The 22538-nt window shown below is 46.2% G+C and overlaps 2 protein-coding genes across 6 annotated transcripts; both read left to right on the forward strand.

Annotated features, from left to right (window-relative positions):
• Nucleotides 1-1990: 1990 nt before the first annotated feature.
• LOC149354963 (uncharacterized) lies at nt 1991-18815 on the forward strand. Its single transcript, XM_089577564.1, has 4 exons — nt 1991-2047; nt 14779-14987; nt 16051-16207; nt 18597-18815. The coding sequence occupies exons 2-3, from the start codon at nt 14787-14789 to the stop codon at nt 16192-16194; spliced, it is 345 nt and encodes a 114-aa protein (XP_089433690.1). The 5' UTR covers nt 1991-2047; nt 14779-14786; the 3' UTR covers nt 16195-16207; nt 18597-18815.
• Nucleotides 2913-10327, forward strand: LOC149354964 (tudor domain-containing protein 1-like). Of its 5 annotated transcripts, none has more exons than XR_016291409.1 (4): nt 2913-5201; nt 5267-5344; nt 5875-6091; nt 10071-10327. XR_016291409.1 is itself a non-coding variant. In XM_089583569.1 (3 exons), exons 1-2 carry the CDS (start codon nt 3170-3172, stop codon nt 5311-5313), a joined length of 2079 nt encoding a protein of 692 aa, XP_089439695.1. In that variant the 5' UTR covers nt 2913-3169; the 3' UTR covers nt 5314-5344; nt 10071-10327. The 5 variants fall into 5 exon arrangements, 2 of the variants coding, with proteins under 2 accessions (XP_089439695.1, XP_089439694.1); XR_016291410.1 differs by having other exon boundaries at nt 5962-6091; XR_016291408.1 differs by having other exon boundaries at nt 2913-5344.
• Nucleotides 18816-22538: the final 3723 nt, after the last annotated feature.

Below are 22538 nucleotides of genomic sequence, written 5' to 3' on the forward strand. Positions count from 1 at the left end.
CGCGCGCTTGACCACAGCGTCCTCTATGCTTGACAGCGCTCTCAGTCTCAGAACAAGGTTGGCAGGTTTGGCTACTTTGCGCAAAATTGGCTATTTTTGAGAGCTCTTGGCGACAAAAATTTGAACTTGGCTACTTTTTGGCTACTTTTGAAGTGCTATTTATGAACACCATTATCTTGTTGTACCTGCCTTGTTGTCGATAAATGGGAAACAATTTAGTGGGGCTAGGCCAAATGCGAATTAGTTGTGCAGGCACTTCGATTTTCACTTCGGTTTCGGTTTGAGGCTCGGTTTTACACGTCAAGCAGGCTTCAGACAAAGATCGGTGACTTAGACTTGAGCTCTGTCTTAAGGGCATGACGAGATAGCATTAATGGGTTAATGCCCAGATATGTGGAATTGGTCATTCTCTACAATTACTGATCGCTGAGAGTCCTATCTTCCTCCATGGTCCTACCACTCCTGGCGCCGTGGTGCAGTGGTTAAGCAATGCGCTACTGCCCTGCGATGGCAGGTGCTGCCATTGGTGGGGCTTGTGCCCAGGCATGCTCTTCCCAAGCAACCAGTCTCAACCAACCAGTAATTTAACTTCCACAAGCCACGGTGGGGAGAGTGCTCATAATCTGGTAGGCAGGGCTTCACTCCTAGAGTTCCACGTACGCCTTCACGTAAGACTCACAAGGGCTTCACATAGGGCTTCACTTTGTTTGCCCGTCACGAAATCGCGACATGTCCCCTCTAATGCTCACGCATTAATAACTATGACTGCGTCAAAAGAACACAGTATTTGCTCTGCCGAAGAGAAACTGATTCGTTCTGGTCACTTTTCAAGTCATGTCATAAAGACCTCTTATGCATCCAAGTTATTTATAAGCAGTCTTGCCCCATAGGTTGCCCTTTGTCTTTAAACTGTAAATTTCCTGCCTTTTATGGTGTCTTGGCGCCAATTCCAAGGTCAATGTCGCCCTCACGGGTCATGAGGCCGAGCTTCACACCACCGTGCTTAGCCACATGGCACGCATTTTAAGATGCTCAAGCCACCCCCAGAAGGTGTGCATTTGGCACGAGCATGACACGGGAATGACGGGCGCTGACGGGATCCTCGTTACCCACGTCCTCACGAGTCATGATGCCATGATGAACCCTTTAAGCCTGTTTCATATGCAAGTGAAAACGCCAGCGAATCCTGCCACCGCAGCGCAAAAACCTATTTTGAATCGTCGCGGCTGTGCCTGTACACATTAAAGAAATTAATGATGGCGATGATGATGTCCTCGGGCCTAATGGCACATACCCACGGCTGGGGATTGGCCAGGGTGCATAGCGGATACAAACGCACTTATTCCTGAGCCCTCCACTACGGCATCACTTCTTTCCTTACTTCTCTCACTCCCTCCTTTATCCCTTACCCTACGGCGCGGTTCAGGTGTCCACCAAGATATGTGAGACAGATACTGCGCCATTTCCCTTCTAAAAAAACCGATTTAATTTAATTTAAGTGTTCGCGGCGGCAAGCAGCGAGGTTCCAAAATATTCAGTCGCTTGCATGTCAACCAGACTTTACGGCTTACGGCTTTACGTCATTACGGCAGTCAAAGTCGAAGCCAAGCGCCGAGTGGTGGTGGTGGTCATGGAGGAAGAAAAAACTAGGAGGGAGCACGAGGTCACAATCTTGAAGCCTAGTCATAAAAAATATAATGGAAAGCATCAAGGGAAATAGGCCCTCACGTGACAAGGCAGCGGTAGCTCTTAGCCGGATTTCGGTTTCGCTCTCTCGCTCTACGAGCAACTGCGCGACCATCTGCTTGTGTTCACTGACGGCTCCGTGGTGAGCGCAAACTGCTCGCTCGCCGCAGCGGCCACCACCCCCGAGCGACGTGTGCGATGACTGCGGCGCAGTGGAGACCACATGCTCCTTCGCTGTGCCGCTTCTGCAGTGCCGCGTCGCGAGATGCTCGCGGCCTACAGGGCGCTGGGAATCATACCGGACAGTCTCGAAGCGCTCCTGTGGCCGCGCGGCAATGCGCGCACCCGTGACAGCACAATGGTGAGCCTCTGTGCGTTCATCGAGCAGGCGGGCTTGACTTCCCGCTTGCTCTTCGCCAAGTAGTGCACGCGTGACACGAACGCTCCGTGGGTGCTACCTCGGACGGTATACGCGGCCAGGCGCCCCACCCTGGCCGCCAGCGCAGTGTGCCGCGCGCGCGATTAGTCGAGACAGGACATTACGTGCGCGCGGCTATGTAAATACAGTTTACTTCTTTTTGTAAGTGATTGTGCGCAGTGGCCGGGAGACCCCGCGCAAGGGCAGACGTAAAGCGAGAGAGAGAAATACTTCACTGCTGCATTTCACGTCGGAACCGCGTATGTGCGCGAGCGTATTCGGCGCGAGTTGTGCCTCGAGAACAGCGGACAACGGCGGGCCCATGGGCGGGCCGAAGTCCGCCTGCCCGAGAAACAGAATCTTGCGCAGCGCGCCGGAGTGCTCGTTAAACACGTCCGTCCGCCGCGAGCGCTCTGGAAGCCATTGCGCCCTTTTTTAGAGGCTCGTTTTCTTCGCCTACTCTCGAGTTCTCCGCTTATAGCATGCGCTGAAATAAACGCTCCGTATGTGTGTATAACGACGAAACGAATTCCTCTCCATTCTCTTTATGAACCACAGTTGAACAGTGACGATCGAGGTCGCGGCCGCACCCTTTGATAAAAAGTTTACCTGCAGTTTTCTACAGTGCACCCAAAAACTCGAGTGTAATCAACAGAAGTGTTGAGTCGCGGAGCCTTCAGACAACCTCGAGCTCGGTACACATTCCGCCAAAGCTGCAACACAGGCGCTGCGCTTCTGCGCTACATCGGAGCACGGACCGTTCACTAAAAAACACCGCTGGTTGGTAGTCTGGTAACTGTGGAGGGCCTATTTCCCAAGAGCCAGTGCGCAAAAGGGCCCTCGGCAGCGGCGTCAGAGTGCAAGGTGTGTGTTGAAACGCTTCGAGACTCTGGTATTTCCCGGAGCCACGGTGCTCACAGTTCAGCCAGCTTCGAGCGCTTCCTGACGGGGTGTTCGATAGTCTCCATTAATTTTTCCTTGATAGTGGCTTCATCGTGTCGTGCCGCGATCTCTCTCTTACTGCGCGGGACCATAGCTGTGGCATAGGGCGTCTACGGGTGATCCATGATGGCTCCGGAGAATTGTAATGTGACCGCAGCGGCGACGGATTCAATACCGTGTCCGCGTAATGTGCCTATTAAAGTTTGCGTCCCAGTTCGTGTGACTTACTACGATGGACCGGCCAGAGTCTTCCTGCGTTACAACCCGGATGGCTTGCCTGAATACCCCTACGAGAACTTCTGCGTTGATGACCAGAGACGGCACGTGCGCGAAGCGTTTATTGGAATGTATTGCCTGGTGTGTCAGGACGGCAGAATGGAAGAGGGGCTTCGTGCGCAGATAACAGACGTGCGCACAAATTTGAGCGGCTTACAAGCACTGGTAAGAGTCCTTTACATAGACACCGGCCGCGAGGATTTTGTAGAGCTGTACTGTGTGTACCCCATCGACGCGCGGGCGATAGCCGAACCGTGTGGGACCGTGGAATGTTGCCTGCGTGGGATACGGCCAACAGTGCGCAGCTCGCGCTTGGACTTGATGGAATTGTTGACCTCCTGCATACCTTCATACGAAGCCACATTCCACAGCGTCACAGAAGCAGGCGTCTACGAGGTTGACCTGTTCGTTACGTGCTCCACAAAGAGCATGGGAGAGGTTAGGCTAAATGTTGGCGAGATGCTTGTCTATAATTGCTATGCCCAGCGCTTGCGTTACCTTGATGACATCCCGGCTATAGACGGAAACCAGGCGCTAGTTACAAGCAGGCTTGCATTGCCTCCGTGCGAAGAAGGCGCCTCCACGACGTATGAAGCATCACCATCGACTCTTTCAGACCGCGCTGACACTCCCAGCGAGGGATCGGCGTCCTGCTATGAATTAGCGGTGGCGGAAATACCAAGGGGACATTCCTGGCAGATTAAGGTCACATATATTTGCGCACCTGATCACTGGTATGGACAGCTCACTGCCAAGTCGAAGGACCTTTCGGAAGTGTGCAGCATTATAAGCTCCTCGTGCACTGAGAGGGCATGCTCTAAACGTGAAATCAAAAAGGGCTCACACTTCATCTATCGTGATTTGCCACATGAGACGGGAGCCAGGGTACGAGTTGAAGAGGTTCTGAACTTTAAAAAATGTCGCATCTTTTTAATAGACTATGGCAATAGGAGAGTCGTGAGTTCCTCGTGCCTGTTCAGGATGGACAGAAGGCTTTGTTCCATAAGCCCTCTTGCACTGAGGTTCCATCTTACTGGCATTCGACCATGGTCAGAGTGGACGGAGGCAGCTGTCTCGAGTTTTGAAGCACTCACTCATGCTGACACGGCACTTACAGTGAAAATTCTGGAGACACAGAGCTGTGGTGGTGAATTTGGAGACAAAGTCCACCTAGTAAAGCTGTTTAGCAAGACTCACGGCAATGTGGCTAAGTGCATGATCAGAGGTGGCTATGCAAGAATGGCGACTGAAAGAAAGGCGAGAAAGGAAGCGCCTGTACAAAGTGGAAATTTCACAGACATGCAGTTTGATCCCATGCAGGATGACTACAACGATGTGCTCAACAGCTACGATGTGAACACTGATGACCCAGGCGTGGCAACCTCGAAGTTTACTGTCAAAAATGGTCACCGCATCTGTAAATTTTTCAGTGCACAGGGCACTTGTAAGCAGGGACAATATTGTGTTTACAGCCATGTTGCTGAAGAAGCCAACTCAGCGCTACTGCACGTCAATGAGCCTGTTCTCAGCCTTTCAAGAAAAATGCGGCCACCTGTTATGGAGAGCTGGGTATTTGGGCAGGTGTCTGCATGGAAGAGCCCAAGTTTCTTCTACCTTATATTCCCTTATGGGGAAAGTCCAGTTGAGCAGATTGTTGAAGATGTAGCTTTCAAATCAAAGCTGTCTTTGGAAGGCCTCGTGGAAGACATGCAACATGAGTGCAATCTCAGGAATTTAAGCGAGGACAGATTGTTCTTAAAGGCCAAAGGAGAGCTTGTGGCTGCCAGGAGCAATCGCGACAAGTGTTGGTACAGAGGACAAGTTGTGTCAGTTGGCCACAATGATTTTCTCCAGGTGTTCTTCGTGGACTTTGGGTTTTGTGAGTGGCTACCGGTGAAGGAAGTGAAAGCCCTCAATGCATGCTTTGCACACTTCCCATTGCAGGCGTATCCGGCTTGCATTGTGGCAGATGGACTCAGCTGTCCAGGTGACAAGACATGTTTGAACACGGAAATGAATGAGGTATTTCTGGACTGCATCACTTGCAAAGACCTCCTTGTCGAAATTGTCCGAATTTCGGACGGACTTCTGCATGTCAGGCTATTCTTTTTCAAGGACGATATGCTTTTTAACGTAACTGACTGTATGAAGGCATGAGACAGTCGATCAAAGAAGAGTTACGTGTGTGCTCCACCTTTACAAAAACTCGTATGGTGCCTTTTAAAGTGTGCATGATATTTTGTTTTTGATGTTTATACAAACAAGTATGACATTTTCTCGGGTGTGGATGGACATTTATTTTTTGTTTGAGTTTGTGTGCATTGTTAAGTGGATGAATTTACCATTGACTGAACTTTATGATTTTGTACCAAAAATAGTGCGTGCTCCATCTTTATAAAAGCCCTCAAGGGGCCTTCTTAGGTGTGCATGATCTTCTGTGTTTCACATTACGTGCATTGTTGTATCATTTATATGCATTTACCCTTGACAAACCTAATGACTGTGTCCCAAAATTCAGTAATAAGTGTGAGATTTGTGCTTTTTTTTTACAGCAACAACTTTCACTATGCATTCACTAGATAATAAATTTTTTGTGCTTGAGGTACATCAAGGAAAAATGACTGGTCATTTATTTGAAGGTATAGTGCAAGGAATGAAAGTGTTAATGACTGTGCAAGAATGTCTGCAAAAACAGCACATGGGATTGAAGCTGAAGAAAAACCTTCATTCTCTACTATAATGTACTTTGTAGGAAACTTGCTGGAAAATGTGAGTACATTCATCACTTGCTCAACACTTGAGGCAAAGTTCTTGGATAACGTGCTTTGCTTTTATAGTAAACTCGCTGTAAAATGTGAGTACATTCTACACTGGCTCAACACTTGTAGAGGCAAAGTTGGAAGAGCAAGCAAGGTTGCTAAGTGGGCCATAACATGCAATTTATAGCGAGAGTTGCAAGAGAGAGTGAAGGCTTGTGAGAAATGCCAGCCTTGATGTTTGAAGCTGATGGTCTTCGCCTTTCTAGGTGCTCTCCTTCTACCTCTCCATCATCTGCACCACTCAAAGGGTGCAGAAATCGAGATTAAACCACAAAAAAAAATGCTTTTAGTGGCACTAGCTACTACTGGGGGAAGTTTCCAGGGGCTGTATTCTGTAACAATCCATTGCATTTGGCCATGACGTCAATGTTCCAAAAGCAACAGCAGGTGGGAAAGTTAATGCCTAAATCACATACACAGCCGGTCTGGTCATGGCGCTACCACTAGCCAGCATCTTGCTGCCTCAGCCAGTCCGGCTGAGTCACATGGACCACGCCATGCCAATTTGTCACACAAACGACATCCAGTTTCTTTGCCCAGAGTGCAATAAAGCTCATCAGGCATGTCAAAGGCGTCATCGTTCACCATCACCTGCAGGTGTCTGTGCTTGTCAGCCAGTGTGACATGAGCTCGAGATGTGTTTGTGCATGCAGGTGGCATCATAGGCATGTTTCTGTTAAATTTACCAATTTGTTAAATTTACCAAGGATGACACGCAAAATCGTGAAGCGTTCCACATTTTTACAATCCCTGGCATTAAAAGAAAAACAAACACCCCAATCCCTGCACTTAAATACTTTGCGCTTGAGCACATCCACGGTTGCTACAATGCTTACCGCCACACCTACACTGATGGCTCTGTCATGTCCTTATCAGTGATTGGCGTCTGGATTCCGTCAACGTGCACCACAATTTCAGCGACACTCAGTCACCGCACCTCGACTACTGCTACCGAGCTGGCTGCTCTGCGTGCTGCATTTACTTACATTCTACAACAACCGCCAACAGCGTGGGTTATCTTCAGTGACTCTTGCGCTGCTCTACAATCGATAAAGTCAACAGGAAGCCATCAGGAGCAGATCGTCGATGACTTGAACAGATTACACACTGAGGCCTGTGAGCTACATCACCGTGTTGTGCTTCAGTAGTTACCCAGTCACTGCGGCCTCACAGGCAACGATCGTGCTCACGGTGCAGCATGGTCGGCGCATGGCGACACCTCCTTGTTCCTACCCATAGCCTTTTTTCGTAGTGATGGCGCGAGACTTCTCGCTACTAAATCCTGGCAGACGCAACGCTCTTTGTGGTGTGATCCGCAGCGTCAATACAGACCCCTCCTTCGCATCGACCCCACTTGTGAATTCCGCATGCCACGTAATTTAGATAGACGTGACTTTAATTGCCTGCACCGAATTCGTCTGGACATTGCCCTTACTAAATTCTATCTTTATAAAATTGGTGTATCAGGTAGCCCTCTGTGCCCGACTTGTGGTTTGCACGAGGATCTTCAACACTTGATCTGCCACTGCCAAATCTTTAATACCCATCGCAAGGCACTGTTAAGTGCTTTAGGACTTCGTCAGGACGGCCCCATGCACCTAGAGCATGTCCTTGGACCCTGGACTAATGCGACTTTGGCTGAGCGAGGGACAAAAGCATTCTTAGTTTTCTAAGGGACACGATGTTAGGGGACATACTTTGACAATCATGTGTGTTTGTGAGTGCGTGAGTGTTGAGCATGTTTGATGTCAACTTTTTTTCTCTCTCTCTCTTTTTCACCCTCTTCTCTCACACTCATCTGGAGTAGCATGCCAGGCCCATAACCAGGCAGACCTCTCCATTATTCATTAAAGTCTCCTCTCCTCTCTCTGTTGTAACCAGTGTGACACCTGCTCTAATGCCCTGTGGCAATGGGAGCAGTGACCAATTGCAGAGGACCAAATGGAATAGAAAGGAACCATTACAAAATACGGCCATAGGACACGCAAAAAGTGGTCCAAGCACATAGCTGCCATATCTGTGAAGGATCACTTCCATTGGACTACCACAGTTTAGAGGATTCTAGCTGGCGTCCCTCATAGCCCGAGTTGCTTTGGGGTGCTAAACCCCCATAAACAATAAACCGGCATCCCATATCTACAAGTTGGGCTTGAGCCACAGTGCAAAAACAGCTGTTGGCTTTGGTTGCCACATATGTTTCTTCAGACTTGGTTCCCTATAGTACATCTAAAAAATACTCAGCAATGAAATAATAAGCGTTCAGCCTGTTTCGGGAGAAACCAGAGCTAGAATGGCAAGCAGGGTGCAGAGATAGAATTGCAGTCTGTGAAATTCTCGTTATTTTAGTGCTTGGCATAGGACCAGCGATAAAAAAATTAAGTTTTAGCAAACGAGCCATGCTTCTATGTATTTTGCTGTAAATGATCTCTGAGCACAATGGCAAATGTTGTCGTGTCAGTACACACAAGTTGGCTCCCTCACAGGTATCGCATTGGGGTCTTGTGCTGTAACGGGGCACTTTTGCACTGATGCCAGAGCAATGCAGTTTTGTTTCAAATTACATAGCACAGACTTTTGTAGGACTACTCGAAAAGCTGAATGACCTGCTGGACAGTACTGTTAGAGTGTTTGTGAACTGAGTTCTGAGCAAAAGTGATCTTTTTTTGGGGGGTAAGAAGATGCTCATGATACAGTAGGGTACTAGCAGCTATTGCACCGGGAGAATCTTGGGATACCAGTGTTGTTCAAACATGCTTTGTATCTAGAGCAAACTACGCATGCATGTGTGCCTTCTTTTGTGAAGAATACTTTGTGAAGGTGCTTGTGTTGTAACAGAAGTAAGATGTCAGATGGGAACTGTGTGTTGCACACATACATTGAATACAGCACTGAAGTGGCTTTTTGAGAAACGAGTTTTGAGGCACTTGTCTGCCATCGTAACCTGAGCTTCACTATTGCTTTCTTTTATAGCAAGCACTGAAGATGTAGTATTGGCATTTTCCTTCTTGTGCAGTGTCCTTCACATTAAATTTTTTTACTTTGAGCATGTGTGCTGGCTTTTTTTCCTCTTTCCTTGTTCCTTTGGGCAAAACATCACTGTCTGGAGTTGGGTTTTCGCACGATGAGCAAGCTCTGCTTTGGCTCTTTATTTTTCTTTTACCTGCTGTCACATTTCTTCCGTGAGACAGTTCAGTGATGAGGTACTGGCTGCAACAATACTGGTGCATGATGCTTTCAGAGTTAGCATAGCTCAGTTTAGTGGCTGCGTTTTGGTGTAGATGAAATGCAAAAGGTACCCTGTGCTGTGCGATGTTAGCGCAAGTTAAAGAGCACCAGGTGGTTGAAATTCTTCCAGAGCCGTCCACTATGGCACCTTCTCTCTTCTTCCACTCCCTCCTTCATCCCTCCTCTCATAGCACAGTTGAGGTCTTCACGGAGATTACCGCGTCTTTCCTTTCCTCAAAACCAATTGCTTTCTAGCTCACCGGCCCTCAGATGGTTCACTTACGCAATGAGCTTACTGTGTTTATTCCACTTCTCTGGCTGTCCGTATGCTTCCTGTGGCAACCTAATGCTTCTCTCTCCTGGTTGGCGTGGTGTCATCTACACTAACAATGTAGACATCACCTTGTGAGTACATTTTGATGGAGCACCACTCCGCATGGCCTATAAAAGCATATGACACTCAAAATATAGAAAAATATCGCTGAAGCATCTCCTATGCATTATAGCAGCCAGTACTGACACTAGCCTTACTTGTCTGGTGGTTGCCTGCATGGGGTCAGACTCCAATTATAACCTTGGAATTGGTGAGAGGCCTTTTGGTTGGCTAGCTTTACGTGTACTGCCAGGCGCAAAACTGCTGTATGCTTCGTGATGCTGTGTTGCTTGCTGCTCTTGCAATGCCTTTTTATGTTTTTGTTGTGCAGGAATGGCGAGGATCAACTGGAGCATACTGGTTTGCCTCTAGATAAAAGCATTAACCTCCTCACTTGTCTTGGCAGTTGATGCTGCCAAGAAATGGCATGGCAATGCAAAGCGAAGCTTGAGTGGTATACCCCCACTTTGCTTCCGACCGATATGTCAGCATGACAGGCACTTATGAAGTGAAGTGGTCAGCATTTGAAGTTCAGAAAGCATCAAGCAAGACTGTATGAATAGTAAATAAAGCAAATTAAAAACTGTGTTGAGCTAGAGTCATCGTCACGTTGGCGGCAGTTTGCGAGCCTTGCGTTATTTCATGAATTTTACTGTCATCCCACACTGTATCATGATTTCCTTCTGGCACCCCCTGCAATCTTCAGGTGCTGCGACCATGATAAATCAAAATGTATAACGTGATGCGCATTGCTTTATAGAAGGTCATTCATGTACCGCATTATAACAGACTGGAACAGCCAGCTGTTACATATTGCAAATAAATCAACATATGATTTCAAGATATTTTGCACTGGGATAATATGATTTGGCTGCTTACGATCCACTAGTTGTTGCGTTATGTGCAGTATAACTTGTGACTACTACCTGTGTTGTTTTCTGCTGTGTACATCGCTTCGTTGTGCAAGAAAACATGCCAAACTGATAACGAAGATGCAAAGACAGAAAGAAATGACTAGACAGAGGAAGTGCCTGCTCTTAAATGATTTTTATTACTCGAAAAGAGCTGTTTTACACAGAAACATAGCTGTGATAGTGAGATATATAGGAACTTGCATCACGAAAACAAGAACTGCAAGCAAAATAACGACAACTGCTTTTACTGTGATTAGCGCGATATCTGTTACGTTCGAGGAGTTGTGTGATGCGTGTCCGATGCGCGGGCAGCCGAACGTTACCTTATTCCCTTCGGGTTTGCATGGGGCATCCGTGATCACGTGACCACCCTGTGCCTCGCGCCTCGTGAAACCTTTGTCATTGGGTGGTACGCGCGCGGTTGAAAGGCAACTCCAAACGCTAGGAAATGCATTTGTAGGCTGCATGTAACCAGGAGGCCAAACTCCGCATACACCTGGCACGTTATGGAGCACGCGCTCGGGACGCTGCCGCCAAACGTTCTGCCCGATGGGATCCGCAATTCTGTGCGCACCAGGGGCGTAGCCAGGGGGGTACTTATGGAGCTTCAGCCCCCCGCCCTCCCCGAAATTTTTTCAAACTGTCACGCACCGGTGACCAAAACAACCACCAGCGCCGGAAGTCATTCTGGATTTTGTTACCTACAATGTCTTTTTCAGACTAGAAAAGACATTTTGGAGCGAACATTGCTGATTCGGGTTGGATTTCGTGGCAACGCCCATGCACCTGGAGTCACGGAACGCAAGCATCAGTTAGCATCATAGTCGAAATTACCATGCGAATACGAAAATTTTGAGAACATCAAAAACCTATCTTGACTGACTGCTTATTGAAAGACCTGCCCAGGCGACGTTTCCCAACATACACATTCAGTTATTGCTTATTTCAGCATGCAGCATCATTTGTGGCTTTCGTTTGTCCTTCTATTTCCTTTATAGCTAACTGCTTTTACTTTTCTTTGAACCAATGGAATACCGTTCTGTAATTATGGGTGCAGAATAATTATCGCTGTGCAGGCACTTAAAAAATACGAACTTTCGTATTGATTTCTGCATTGTTCCTCTATTATTCTAACCATATGGTGCTGTCCCGAGCGCAGCATGGCCCAAGTACGTATCGCGACTTCAGGTATAATAGTTTTGTTCTTGCCTGAATCGTCTGTCTAACGTGTGCAAAGTTTACTATCTGTGATTGCGCAAGGTGTTTATTTGCCTTGTTTGACGCATTATATACAGTGACTTTTGCTTAGAAACATAGATTTAATGGAGACATACGTATTTTAAATATCTTGTTGCGAGGTTTTGTGTATACATACAGTGACTTTGTTTCCTTTGACACTTTTTTGTCCTTTATCAAGTTGTACCTTCACATTTCTAATACTCCATTTTATCTTTGCACTTCTAATGTATATTTTGCAGAACTCCTCGTTTATACATATTCTCGTTGTTGCGACTAAACTTTTGGTGCAATTACTCGCAATACATGATCGGTGACAGCTTCTGCTGCCCAGTACAATGGAATGAAGGACAGCGTCGTTGAGATTTCTTCCTGGCCGTTCTAAGTACAAAAATTTCAAGGTTCTTGAATGACAAAGATTCATTAAAATATTTGTCCTGGTTACTTGCTAATTTCCTGTCATGTAAGTTTTTCATATCAGCGGCATGCACAGCTTTGCTGGTTTCGGACTGATATAGTTCTAGACGTCATGTGATATTTTCTTTACTTATTATATACTCAAAAACATGGAAGCATTGGTATCAGTTATGTCTGCCACGGTTTTTAAGACATACGAATGCATTCTTTCCTAAAAAAAATATACATATTTCACTTGTCTAGACAGTGCGTTGCGTTAACTAATACACAATGGCAATGCAGTTATTATTCTTGCGTTTGATGCCTCCACAAATTCTATGAGGAGGCCGCGCTACAACATGAGCCCCCCGAACAAAATTTCTGGCTACCCCACTGGTGCGCACACATTTCATGGACAATAAAGAACACCGCGTCACACCTATAATAGATGGTGATATGCGCCGCACGCGTCATTATCTGCTTGGATTACGTGTCACCCGCGAAAGCGAAGCGTGTATGCACTCGGTGAAATACTTGTTTGAGACTGAACGTGCGAGTGGAGAAACCACTTCACCGATCACAAGGCAGTCTTGACGAATCGATGGTGCTGGTGCACAGGTTTCTTTGCAGCAAGAGTGTATGGGGAAGTGCGGTTCCGCAAGCATAAACAAAAAAAAAAGATTGCACTTTGTGTTCTGCGTGAAGCACGAAACACGGCAATAGCTATAGCCATTGGACTGCCAGAACATGTGCAGTGTGCGTGCCATGCAGAGCCGACATCGTGTACAGTTTAACAGACTCGGTGAAAGCGTAAATGTAAATTTTTCCTGCGCAGCTCAGCTAAAGCGCCTGTTCGTTGGTTGGGTGGCGTCCCTCGCCGTAATCCGGGCGACGAGCATAAAAAGTATGGGGGCACTTTGGCAGCCTAAAGTGCGCTAGGCGAAAGCCTTTGTCGCCTAGGGAGCCGTACTCCTCCACTAGCTGCCGCACACCGACTGACGACGGACTCGGACGGAGCCTTGCCAATTCTGGCTACTTTTGAGACCGTGGCTACCGTGACCATAGATTGGCTACTTTCTGGCTACTTTTATCAGTTTCGTGGCTATTGTTTGAGATTAGGACCTGGCAACCCTGTCTCAGAACGAGAGACATCTTGAGGTAGTGAGCCACGTTCTGCTAGCTGTCGTTCGAAAAGCGCGATTCGGAGAATTGGCTTTCAACTACCTCACTGGACAGACTGGAGGTGATCAATGCATGTCTATTTTATCGCAATTACCGTAAAAACTAACACACGATGTATGTGGCCTCGACCAAACCAGCCGGCCCTGGAAGACATTGGTATTTGCAGTAATTGGCTAGGCCTAGCCACCTAGCTCTGATCCTCAAGAAGTTTGTTCCTTAATGTCGCTTCATCCCGCAGAATCTACCGAATGAGCGCCATATGAGCAATAGCATCTAACGATAGTGTGTTGTGTAAACTAATTGTATTTAATTCTGGCGTGCTAGAAAGTCCCTTATGTGGAGGCACCATGTGATCCGCGGCCTCGGAACAATGCCTAGGATTTCGATTTAGGTCATTGAACGCGAATGTTTCTCCTTTGCTTTACATTCAAAATGTTGCCGCCGTGTCCAAATTGAACCTGCAACTCCGCGCCCGGTATCTAAACGCCAAAGCCACTTATCCACCGAGGCACAACGTAAGAGCCTGCCCTTACGGTGTAGAAGCTTGGGCGAGTTGGTGATGGTTCACTTGCCACATAGCACTAAATAGACGCGGACACAAGGGAGACACACAGGACGGGTGCTAAAAAGACACGGACACAAAAAAGACACACAGGACGGGCGCTAGCGCCCGTCCTGTGTCTCTCCTTTGTGTCCGTGTCTATTTATTGCTATGTGGCAAGTGAACCTTACTGTGTGCCTCAGAGTTCACCTGGATGAAGACCTTCAAGGTAAATTCCTTCAGTGTAAAGGTCTCTGTGGTAAAGGCCTTGACCTTCCTGGTAAATACCTCAGGTAGAAGTCCTTTAGGCTGAAAGCCTTTATGGTAAAGGCACAAAAGGACCTTACGTGGCCATCATAACTAGTGCTACTGTGTGATACTCTGCACTGCCTTGCAAAACCATGCCAAACATCTGCCATTTTTAACGCGTAAACCTTCCTTGGCTCATGAGTGGCATGAACGGAGGTCGTCCGCAAGTGTCCACACAAACTGTGAATCTAAGTTGTGTGGTAATCAAAATAAACTGTAAAAGTTGATAAGCAAGATGTATATAATAATAGTAGTGATGGTAAATAGCAAAAAATAGTGACAGTGCTAATAGTAGCTGCTGATAGTGACAGTTAGTGCCATAGATAGTGATGGTAGAGCTAGTGACCATAGCTATTAATAAGTGGTGGATATAGTTGCAGATCACATGAAGGACACATGGCTCCGACTCCTACAAAACTGATTCACTACGTAACATTTTTCTTTGGTATGTCTGAATGCAGCTTCCAAGATGGGTACCTTGAAGCGGCATAATGGATGCCTACATAACGGTATCATGCTGCCGCAGCTTGGCTTAGCCCCAGCGCTCCTGCTGTTCCTCAGCGGCAAGAAGGTGTCACACTGGTGGCCAGAGTGGACCTGGAGGTCGTGGTGCCCAAGTACCGCCTCAACCTGTCCGGCTTCTTCACGGATAACTCGAATGATGCACCAGGTGAGCGTCAACAGCTGTTTGGATTAAGCCTCAGAGTAGTAAATGTGCGTAACAGATATGAAAACGTATCTTCGTGTTATTCCATTATTTTTCTTATATTATAAGCAAAGGAGTATTTTTCAGCATTTTAAAATATCCCTAAGCTATCCACTTGCCAAATAGTGTTCCGGGTCTTGAAGGTATATGCAAAGGTGTGATTCGATTCAATACCTCGAGTGCACAAATATTCACTTCTCCCTACACAAGTTTGAACTCTTTAGATTATTATATAAACATACATGGTTTCTCTCTGACATAACTGAAACCTTACAAACTACACAAGAAGAGATGAAAGGATTGAGATTGAAAAGCTGCCAACATCATCCGAGGATCACGCGATAAGTGTAATGTGACAACGATGACTTGCAAAAGAAGTTGCTGATGTTCAAACACTTATTTCTGCAATGAAGCAGACTGCAGTGGTCCAGTTTATTTACATTCTCCTAATCCTTGTTCAGATCAGTACTACAGGTAATAAAGGCTTGTTATGAATGAAAATGTTAAAGACAAACAGAAATGTTAAAATTCACTCCCATCTGCATAAGTTCCTCATCATCATAAGGAGTTACCAATTGCTTTGTTCAAAAACCAAATGCAGAAACACACCCGAAGGGTGCTGAAAGGGGAAGAACACGGTATGAACAGCGCTTGTTGCATTGGCAAGCAGACGACTGCGAAGAATTTTTTACTTCCAGTGAGCTTTTGAATAGGCTGCTTCTTTATTTTCTTGAGGGCAACAATGCGAAGCATGTTATCGTAACCAATGCATAAAGTGACCAAGAGGTAGAAGGGAAAAAAGAATCAGAGGAATGGGCTGAGAATTCTCTGTTGAAATTCGTTTCAGCCTTATGGTTCTTAGGTTTAGATTACATTGGAAATACAAATGACTAGTGTAGTTAATCCTAACTTTTTCTCAATTTCGCACTGTTTTCTTTCACTCTCCTTTGACTTTCAATTTGTTTCATCGCGGTCCGCGAAGAAACACAAGGTGCAATCTAACACAAGTGGATTTGATTTCCCGCAGGAGGAAAAGATCGGCCTACGAGCCTTGTCTGTGGGCGCCCTCCTGCAGCTCATAGCGTGCATCGACGTTCGAGCCACGCTACTATATGTTGTGTCAGCCGTGGGAAAAGGCCTGCAACTTCTCACTGCCCCCAGCTGGCTGTGAAAAGAGGATGGTGGTAATGTTTAAGTCATCAACAGCTCCTTCAGGGTCACCAGACAAAATGTGCTTTTCACGCACTAATTCTCAATGCCAGTATCGTAGTAGCATTAGAGAAGAACGTGAAAATGGCCAAGCTCAAATCTAGGAAAACATCTGTTTGAGGCAGTCTCTGAAAGCTCAACAATACGATGTTGTGGAATATTGGGCGGAATCTTGAAAGGAAATGCACAAATTTATGGCCCCTAACCTGCGCCAGGAACTATGTCAAGCTTGGCTCAGTAGGAAAAAAGAGTGATGCACGAAATTGCCACAAAAATTTTTTGAAGTATTTAAAGAGAACAAACGAAAATGAAGCACTCAACGGCGCTATCTCTTTGCCACTTTTAGAAGTGTTTTCTATTTCTGTGTTTTTTCTGGCCCTTCTAACCTAATGATACTATTTTGAATGCTAGTGTTCACCTGTGGTTTTCTTGGGCGTATTTTGGGTACACAGACTTCTTGCTGGGTCTGGTGAAAAGTTTCTCCTCCGTACAGTTGGCTCACAGTTTGAATAAAAAAATCTTACAGGACGATCAGACAATGACGCAACAATTCTGAAAAAGCAATTAGCGATTTCCTGGGAGGGGGGGGTGAATAGGTACAGATATGAGTGGGTAGAGGTGGTTGGTTCTGTGGAAGGTGCAGGTGGGAAGGGCAGGTGGTTGAAGTTTGGCGGTGGCTGTGGGGCAGTCCCCAAGATACGAGGAGCTACCTGGTGGGTGGCACTTCTGGACGACGGCTGATTTACTCACTGCTTCGTTAAATTAGGTTTCGCTGTTGCATTGTTGGTTGAGCTCCTGCGGGGGTTTCTAGTGGGTGGAGGAATTTGTGGAAGGAGAGGTAGGAAGGCTGGTGGTGTGTAGTGCATCTGCAAAGTAGAGTTCGTTGCTGAATGGTGTCTCTGGAAGGTGGTAGTGGGCGGGGATGAGGAGGTTGACAGAGGGTGGCGGTGCGTATATAGGCAGCTCTTTAGTTAAGGGGGGTGAGGTGTTTTTAGGTAGTTGGTGAGAGGTGCTGTCTCCGCATAGGCTCCTGCCAAGGGCTCTGGAAGTTATGACCACCTGGAGTCAGAGAACCCCAGGTGGTCGAAATTTCCGGAGCCCTTCACTACGGCGTCTCTCATAGCTTGAGTCGCTTTGGGACCTTAAACCCCCTAAACCAATCCAAACCTTTAATCGGTTGTTACCCTTACATGCGGAATTAGTCATTCTCAACTTCACATGCATAGATCCCTGGGAGCTCTCATACGACCCCTGGCAGAGTGGTGCAGCGATTAACCTATGCACCACTGCCCGGTGGTGGCAGGTACTGCCACCGGTGGGGCTTGAGACCCAGCTCACTCTTCGCGAGCAACCTCTTGCAACAAATCATTAACTGAGCTGCCACCTGCCACAGTGGTCAGTTTGCTCACAATCCGGTGGACAGGTTGTGATGACGCCACTAGGCCACTTGACCTAGGTGGCTCATTTAGACTCCTTCTCCGGGGATCTTTCACTCACTACGCTACCGCCGCAGGGTTTTCTGCAGAATGGAAGCCTTAACCTTATCATTTTAACAGACAGCTGAAAGCTTCTCCTTTTCAGCCTTGTAGTGCGGCTCTTTTTTAAACGCTTGAGGATATGTGCTTAGGACTGCTCAGGCCAAGACCTGTGTCACCTTCGAAAGATTCGTAATACCCGCGAGTCTAAACAAGCCTAAGTCATGGGCCGCCAAAAGCAAACCAAGTGGGCTGTATATATTTGAAAATTTCTGTAGGGAATTGGGAGCCTCAACCTCAGTTACGGTCCTAATACAGTCTGTTTTCATGTGGCAGTGGGGAGTGGGGAGGTTTTGTGCGGCATAGGGTGTCAGGAGGTTATGCAATGGAAGGTCGTACTCCAACTGATAGGTATTTATATCGTGGTCCACGACACATTGCAAACTTTTGCTCTCAGCCTCGCCCCCACAGTTCAGGAAAGAGGCATGAAGGCCTTGCTGACTGCCTTTCTATTCAATGGCTTGTTTAGCTGAGGTTAGTGAAGGTGAGCTGGCCATTGTGCATTTCCTGTGGAAGAGGCGGCATAAAATATAAATACACAATCAGGATGTTCCGGATATGTAGGACATGCCTCAGTGACTGCCTTGTAGTACCACCAGTAGCGCGCCGAACCCAGCGATGTTACTGAGTAAGAGCTTGCGCTGCATGTTCCCATGTAGAATGATTGTCTTAGATTCCCAGATGTTCCGTGGCGCATTGAGCTGTGTGCTGGTAAACAAGTGTTGCTCCGCACATTGCACATTAACACTTGGACCAAAGCAAATGTTTTTGCAGACCACATGAGAAATCTCGCTAGTTTGTGAATTTGTGTCGCTATGTGTTCGAACAGGGCCGCGCAGGACCGGCCCATGCTGGACAACGACTGTTGTGTGGCTGCCTTGGAGAGACACCAGTGGAGCCTCACACTTGGGACCACAGAGGCGGCCTTGCATGTTTTTCCGAGACTTAGGAGCCAAGTTACTGAATTTTGGCCCAGTATTGATACATCGCTATTGCGTATTGTGCTGCCATGCACATTATGTTTACAAGTCATGGCACATTATGTACTTTTTCGCAGGTTATTTAACGCAACAATAATTCCGTGCCAAAAATCTGTGTTCTGCGTGTGATTACTACATAGCCATGCACAAAAGCTTGCGGTATGTGGTTACGATGCAAAATATTTCAGACCACTATGCCAAAACACGCCATTGAACAGCATTGAATCACGAGGGGAGACACGTGCTGCATCCACTGGAATAATACCAGCTGATATACTGGCGAGGCTGTGCGGAATTTTTTTTTAGAAAATCCGCATACCCGAACTTTTGTCCATGGTTGTACAATGTGAAATTAGACACCCCAGGCCTTCCATTCAGCCCTCCGGCGGTGGACTGTTGTGTAGATTTCAATCTCGCGACATGGCACGTGGAGCCACGTGCCACTACCATCCACCTGCCACGGCTGTCAGGTGGTGGGAAGGGGAGGGAGAGATTCCCTCTCCACTTGTAGGGTAGAAGAGGTGAAGCCAGAAGGCGGCTAGCATGGGAAGAACAAAAAAAAATGATTGAAAAATTGATAATGACCATACATCAACTTCATGCACAGAACAGAATGACAAGTGTTGCTTTTGTGGGGGTGCTCACGTATGCAATTTTTTGGATTGCCCCTTTTCGGGCTCACGAATCCCCAATATTGAAATAATCGATCTCAAAGAAGCAATAACCAAAATTAAAGAGGGCACACTGCTATGCAGGTGTATCAGCCTGTTCAGGAGTGTCCCAAGATGCTTCTATTTCTCAGGGCATAGTTAAACCTGTGGAAGCCTCTGCGGCTAAAATTGTTGACAGGATTCTACCCACTGTCCGAGTGCATATCTGATGCTTGGCAAAGCAGATTAAACTGCAATGACCTCTTACATGACAGCCATGCCTTCGTTACTGGCTCAACCCTCCTTGTCTAATATCTCCACCCGAGGAACAAATTAAGGCTGCTTCTCCTATTCATAGGTACGGTATTTCAAATGATGTCCCAATAACTAATGATTCAGACATGGTGGATTTAGATACGCCAATCATCAAATGCAGTGGCTTCTCTGTCTAACCAGTCATCTCTACATCCTCTGCAAAAATCAACAAACACCTGGGCTCTAAGCAAAAGGAAAATACTTTGGGGCAGGCTGTTCCTGCTGCCCGGAAGGTTGTTTTTCAGTCCTCTACTCTAAACTGTGAGTTGTTGGCTTTGTAATTCCAGGGTGCTATCCCTCTTCATAGTGGATGTTTATGTCCCTTGTGGTGTGCAGAACACCAGGCCTCTAGATCTCTTACTCGTTAATTGTTAGAAGTCCATTCTCTTGGCCAAAGACTTCAATTCTCATCATGTGTCGTGGGGATATAAGACGGATCTCTGCAGCAAATGCTTTTGGGATTAGGTTACAAATAACAACCTTGCATGCATCAATTCAGCTTTGGCCACATTCTCTATGTTCAATCTGCATCATGTGTGTTAGATTTAACTTTCTCAGTCCTTTTGTTCTTTCCTGAATCGGTTGACAGTTGATTGTGGTACATCTAGCGATGACATACGTATCGTTGTTGATGTTAAATGCCGCTTACCTTCAGCGTCTTCAAAGATGAGGTCATGTGTTCTTTATAACCAGTTTACTTTGCGCTCTACTCTCACGTCAGCGGGTAATTCTGCTGAAGAACATAATTCAAAAGGATGCTCGCCTACTGAAGAATACCGGTAAAATGTTCGAATTTCTGATGCATACATCAAAAGGGAGCAATTCAACTAGATGGTGGACTGCAGATTGCTCGCGGGACTACAGACAGAGAAAGGCAGAATGGAAGAAGCTCCTCTGCAATTTCTGCCCGAAAAATTGGCATGAGTGCAAGTTGATTGCAGCTACTTTTAAACGCACAAATTTTACGAGTGAACAACCATTATGAACATGAGCATTTCGATCTCCTAATGAAATCAGGAAATTGACGTGAACTCTTTGGATTTTTAAAAGCCTGGAAAAAACATCAGCTTCAGGAAATTTACCCATCCACATGTGCATTGACTCAGCTAGAATCAATTGAAACTATTGAAACTATTGCCAAAGGATTAGAGGCGTTTCTCATCTGTACTTCCTTTCATGATCCGTGTTTGTAGCATCAGTGAATCAGATTAAGAATATCTCCCAGATTACCCTTTAAGAACATTTCCCGATCGGTGATGAGGTTACCACTAGCTGCACCGTGAACCTGGGGTAATGCTTAACATGATAAAGATTCTCTTTGAGGAGTCTCCAAACCCTTTATTACAGCATTGATCCAAGCGTTCAATATGGTTGGATTCCTCCTGATTAGAAACTCACCACAATGTGATCCCTTTACCTAAAAAAATGGTGGCAGCTATTCTCTTCACAATATGAGACCTATTTTATTGACATCCAACGTGGTTAAATATCATCAGCCACTTTCAAAATTGTTTCTGTCCAAAATGTTCCATATGGAACGCACATGCCGACCTCGAGAGTCAAATTCTCGTTGCGCGGCGATAAAAAATGCGTGCTCCCTTTGGTAACATTAGATGTAGCCAAAGCTTATGACTGTGTGGGACACAACATATTCTAGCAAAGACTGCACACTCTGCAGCTTCCATGCTACCTAATTGCGTTCCTATATATCTGCATTCCTAATATCTGCGTTCCTAAAAAATGGGAGTTTTTTTGTATGCTCGAAGGTGTCAACTCTGGAAGATAAAACCAAACTAGAGTTGCTCCTTGGGGGGCAGTCCTTTCACCCATGCTCTTCAATATTCTGCTGAGCTCTACTCCCAGCCATCACCAAATTTGCACGTACGTTTATGCAGATGACATTGCATTTTTCTTGGCTTCTTCTGACATTCAATCTCTTTATGCTTGTCTGCAAGCGTACCTGAATTTGCTTCAGAGCTGGTTGTGTGCCTTGCGACTCACATATGTTAACAATTGCGCTATCCTTGTTTTTTTAATCAAAGATACCGTTCATCTGTCTCTAACTCATGAGCAACAAAATATTCCTCAAGTTCAGTCTTTAAAATATCATGGTGTCATCTATCCCGACAACCTCCCATGGCGATCTCACACTGACCATGTTGCAGTAAAAGGGGCTCTCGCTGTGGGCATGTTGCGTAGATTAAGTAATCCTCGGTCTGGAATGCGGAGAAATGCACTTTTATTGATTTGTTTTATGTACGTCTAACCAATTTTTGAATTATCTGTGCTGTTTTCTGGTACAGCTATTTAGAAAATTGCCTCACTGGTTCTTCTGGAGCGGGAGGCTCTACGGTAGTGCCTTGGCCTCTCCAGATTTGTAAGAATTACACCTTCATTATTGATATCTAAATTTCTCACTCTTCAGACGTACCTCAGGGTATATGAATCAAGTTTCCATCGCTCCCTGTCCATTTTTGTTTTTCAACCGACCTCCTCTTTGGAATCCACTGGCCTAGATTTCATACACCATAGGTAGTATCGTACAAAAATTCAACCTTTAAATGTAATATGTATCAGCAGCGCGAACACCACACAGGAAGAAGAAGGAGAAGAAGGTAAAGAGCGCTGAACTTCCAACTTTTATTTGAGCAAAAATTGAACCCGCACTTTTATACATATACCAGGTAAAATCCCACCAGGGGGTAATCAAGGCGTTCTATCGAATTGGGACCAACACGATGTCCAGGGCATCAAAATGATAACTACTATCACACTATTCAAAGACTTCCATGAAAAGCACGAATGACATGCGGAAAAAACAAGACA

Source organism: Amblyomma mixtum, chromosome 3 (genome assembly GCF_055824585.1).
Source record: "Amblyomma mixtum isolate Tamu chromosome 3, ASM5582458v1, whole genome shotgun sequence".
Classification (NCBI taxonomy): domain Eukaryota; kingdom Metazoa; phylum Arthropoda; class Arachnida; order Ixodida; family Ixodidae; genus Amblyomma; species Amblyomma mixtum.